At 40.7% G+C, this 3605-nt stretch overlaps 1 protein-coding gene across 5 annotated transcripts; it reads left to right on the top strand.

Annotated features, from left to right (window-relative positions):
• Positions 1 to 25: 25 nt before the first annotated feature.
• snrpa (small nuclear ribonucleoprotein polypeptide A) lies at positions 26 to 2596 on the top strand. 5 transcript variants are annotated; one of them, XM_026191560.1, is made up of 7 exons: positions 26 to 88; positions 399 to 482; positions 619 to 791; positions 878 to 1048; positions 1716 to 1892; positions 1990 to 2078; positions 2166 to 2596. In XM_026191560.1, exons 2-7 carry the CDS (start codon positions 410 to 412, stop codon positions 2323 to 2325), a joined length of 843 nt encoding a protein of 280 aa, XP_026047345.1. In that variant the 5' UTR covers positions 26 to 88; positions 399 to 409; the 3' UTR covers positions 2326 to 2596. The 5 variants fall into 5 exon arrangements, with proteins under 5 accessions (XP_026047345.1, XP_026047346.1, XP_026047344.1 ...); XM_026191561.1 differs by having other exon boundaries at positions 27 to 88; positions 402 to 482; XM_026191559.1 differs by having other exon boundaries at positions 27 to 88; positions 358 to 482.
• Positions 2597 to 3605: the final 1009 nt, after the last annotated feature.

Here is a 3605-nt window from a genome sequence, read left to right as displayed (position 1 = left end):
ACGGATGTTAAACATCGGAAGTTACGCTTGCACTGTTATCGCGAGAACAGAAAACGGGATTTGTGAAGACCGGGTTTTCATTCATCAGGTAGGAACGTCAAGCTAAAGACTTGAATCGTTAATTTTCTTATAAAGAAACACTTCTTCCGCGCTTTCATGTACTTAAATAATGCATTTGAGCTTTTTGTGACGATCTTAAGTATTTGGGTGATTAGTATATACATGTAAAACACCAAACAAGGTGTTAATTTGTAGTAGATAGCTTGCAGGCTAACCCTCCCCGTCACGTTTGGTGAGTGTTTGCTAACGGTCGCTAGCTAGTTAGCTACTTAGCATCTAATCTAAACTGTGCCTCAGACTGTCTCTAAAGATACAAACGTTCATCAAACGCTCATCAGCAGATTAAAGGATGGCCACCCCGGATGTCCGGCTAAATCATACTATCTACATCAACAACCTGAATGAGAAGATCAAGAAAGATGGTGAGGTTTGCACGTTGAAATCTCTTTCCGTTTAAATAAGCACAACCAGAGTAATCATTTTATGGTGTGTGTGTGTGTGTGTGTGTGTGTGTGTGTGTGTGTGTGTGTGTGTGTGTGTTTTGTTTTTTTACTGCAGAGCTGAAAAAGTCGCTGTACGCCATCTTCTCACAGTTCGGACAGATTTTGGATATCCTGGTGGCACGAAACATAAAGATGAAGGGTCAGGCCTTTGTTATCTTCAAAGAGATTAACAGCGCCTCCAATGCGCTGAGATCCATGCAGGGCTTCCCCTTCTATGATAAACCGATGGTAGGGTAACTAAACACTGAATATCACACAACTGCTGCTTACCATAGTTTGTGTGTCACATGTGATCTTTCTGTTTGGTCCTGCAGCGCATACAGTATTCAAAGACTGACTCTGACATCATAGCTAAAATGAAGGGGACTTACGTAGAGCGTGACCGCAAAAAAGAGAAGAAGAAGATCAAAGGACCCGATGGCACTGGACCAAAGAAGGGTGTAGCTGGTGCAGCCATGGTCGCTGGTGTGCCTACCGCTATGCCTGTAAGTGGAGCCAGAGCTGTTTTATTGGTTATTTTGGCAACTATCATGTATTCACAAGGAGCTCTGAGCCAAAGTGTGGGCAAAGACACAAAGTATAAAAACCCTGAGATTTCGAACTTTAATATGTTGGAAAATTCTTGGTTATTTTGTTCTATAGAGTAGATGTTTTATAGTAGATTCCTACTGTTTCCTGGATCACAGAATACCCTAAAGAAAGGCCACAGTTTGTCAGGTGTGTTTCTGAGACATTAATGAGCAACATGGGGGCTCCACAGGGGACTGTCCTGGGTCCATGGCTTTCTACATTGCATACAGCAGACTTCGATATATAGATACAGAAAATCATTCTCTACAAATGGCAGATGAGCTGTGTCAAACATATGAATTTCCGTTTGTTATCAATGAAGTTGTTCTTATGGCTAAAACATGTTTTCAGCTCAAGTTGCAGAACAAAAAACATGATACTGAATTGGGATGAACCTTTTAGGAACAATATTAATAAATAAGGAAACAAAAGCAAAGGGAGAAAGTTTCTCCTGCATTTAGAACAGTTTGTGTGATTGAAAACTGACCCTATTTTCATTGACAAATGTAAATAGTAGCACACACATCTCAGAAGAGGAAAATGGACATCGGGTTTTCTATTAACAAGCTCTTCACTCTTTAGGGAATGCCTCCAATGAGCCAGGCTCCCCGTATGATGCACATGCCTGGCCAGCCACCTTACATGCCCCCTCCAGGCATGATGCCACCTCCAGGGATGGCACCTGGCCAGATGCCCCCTGGTGCCATTCCTCCTGGTCAGATGATGCCTGGGCAGATGCCTGGACAAATGCCCCAGCAGGTAGTGTTTTGTCACAGAGCATGTTGTGTCTTCATTTAATTTAATAAATTGATATTTTTCTGGTTGATTGATTCTGATATCCAATGTGTACTCGTAGGTTGCAGAAAATCCCCCCAATCACATCCTCTTCCTCACCAACTTGCCGGAGGAGACCAACGAGCTCATGCTGTCCATGCTCTTCAACCAGTCAGTAGCAAACCCATTCTCTAGATCTAGTTTTGCACGCTTGTGTCTGTTATAGGCTGAGCCTAACTGTTGGTGTGTGCGTTTTAGGTTCCCAGGTTTCAAAGAGGTGCGTCTGGTCCCCGGACGCCACGACATCGCATTTGTGGAGTTTGAGAACGAGGTGCAGGCCGGAGCTGCACGAGATGCACTACAAGGCTTCAAGATCACACAGACGAATGCAATGAAGATTTCATTCGCTAAGAAATAAGCTCTCAGGAAGGGTGGTCTTTGTTTTTTAAATTTGCAGTAAATCTGACTGTGATTTATTCTTAGAAATTGACTTTCAGGGTTGCACGTAAGTATGTGTCAAGCTGGTGTCTTTTTTTTTTTTCTTTTTTTTTTAGCTTTACATCAAAATCCACAAGCAGCTTGATATGTCTTCTATATTTGTCATAAAGCATTGCACCCAGAGTCTGGTTTACCAGACATTGTACCTGGAGCTTTTCTTTTTCTTTTTATAAATAAAACTGTTCTAAGAATGTGCTGCTCTTCATTTAAGCTGCAGTTTGAGCTTTCCGCCAATAGGCGATGCTTTCTCTCCTCTTGTGTTAAACATTTTCTCTCAAGTCCCTGTAGTCAAAAGGATCTCATGTTTAAACAACTTCAGCTGCACAACATGTAGAAGGAGAAACCAGCATTGAGAAAACCCTGTGTTTTTTTTTTTTTTTTTTTTTTTTTTTTTTTTTTTATAAAGAATACCAATGCTGTGTGCTGCAGTCTGAATTTAGACCGCATCTGCAGAAAATTTAGTTCTTTGGAGTCTTCTGATTATTACAAAACATGGAAACTTTATGGGACTCCATATAATTCACCGTAGCCATCCTACTTGTAAAATAAATGCACTGGAATCTCATTTAGTTTGTGCTTTGAAGTAGAACCTAGATCTCTGAAGCCACTTTCTCTCCCTGTATTTGGCATTAATCATTGGTATATTATTTAATGGATGGCTGGTGTTGCATTGTTGCAGCGTTTCGTCATCTGCTCCCCCAACAAATGCTCGCACGCTATTACACCTCCAAAACTGCAGTGTTCGTGTTGAGACTGGTGTTGTTGAAATGAGATAATGAAGCTGCTAATTGAAGATGTGTGAATGTGCTTCTCAAACCGCAGTATAATTGTTTTTGTGTTCGAGCCAGTAGTACATACCTGTCACAGATGTGAGGGCTGCTTTTGTAGAAAAAGGGTTCTGCTGCATTTCAGAACAAAGATATTATTTTTAGAGGATCATTGTATTATGAAGCAAACATGAAAACAGACTTGATTCTCTGGACACTTGCGTGAATATTTTGTTTTCTACTCTACTAAAAAAAATTTCGGATAAAAATTGTGCATTAAGTCACATCATAACATTAAAACAGGAAGGCTTGTTGCTGAAAATGGGCCTCCATACAGCTGTGTAGATATTTTACGGCGATTTGATTTATCATTGAACCTAGTTTATGCAATTTCTAGTATTTCAAAAAACAAAGGGTAGGTGGACCTGAAGTT

Source organism: Astatotilapia calliptera, chromosome 14, assembly GCF_900246225.1.
Source record: "Astatotilapia calliptera chromosome 14, fAstCal1.2, whole genome shotgun sequence".
Classification (NCBI taxonomy): domain Eukaryota; kingdom Metazoa; phylum Chordata; class Actinopteri; order Cichliformes; family Cichlidae; genus Astatotilapia; species Astatotilapia calliptera.
Note: the sequence above shows the minus strand (reverse complement) of the source record. Positions and strands in the feature narration are given on the sequence as shown.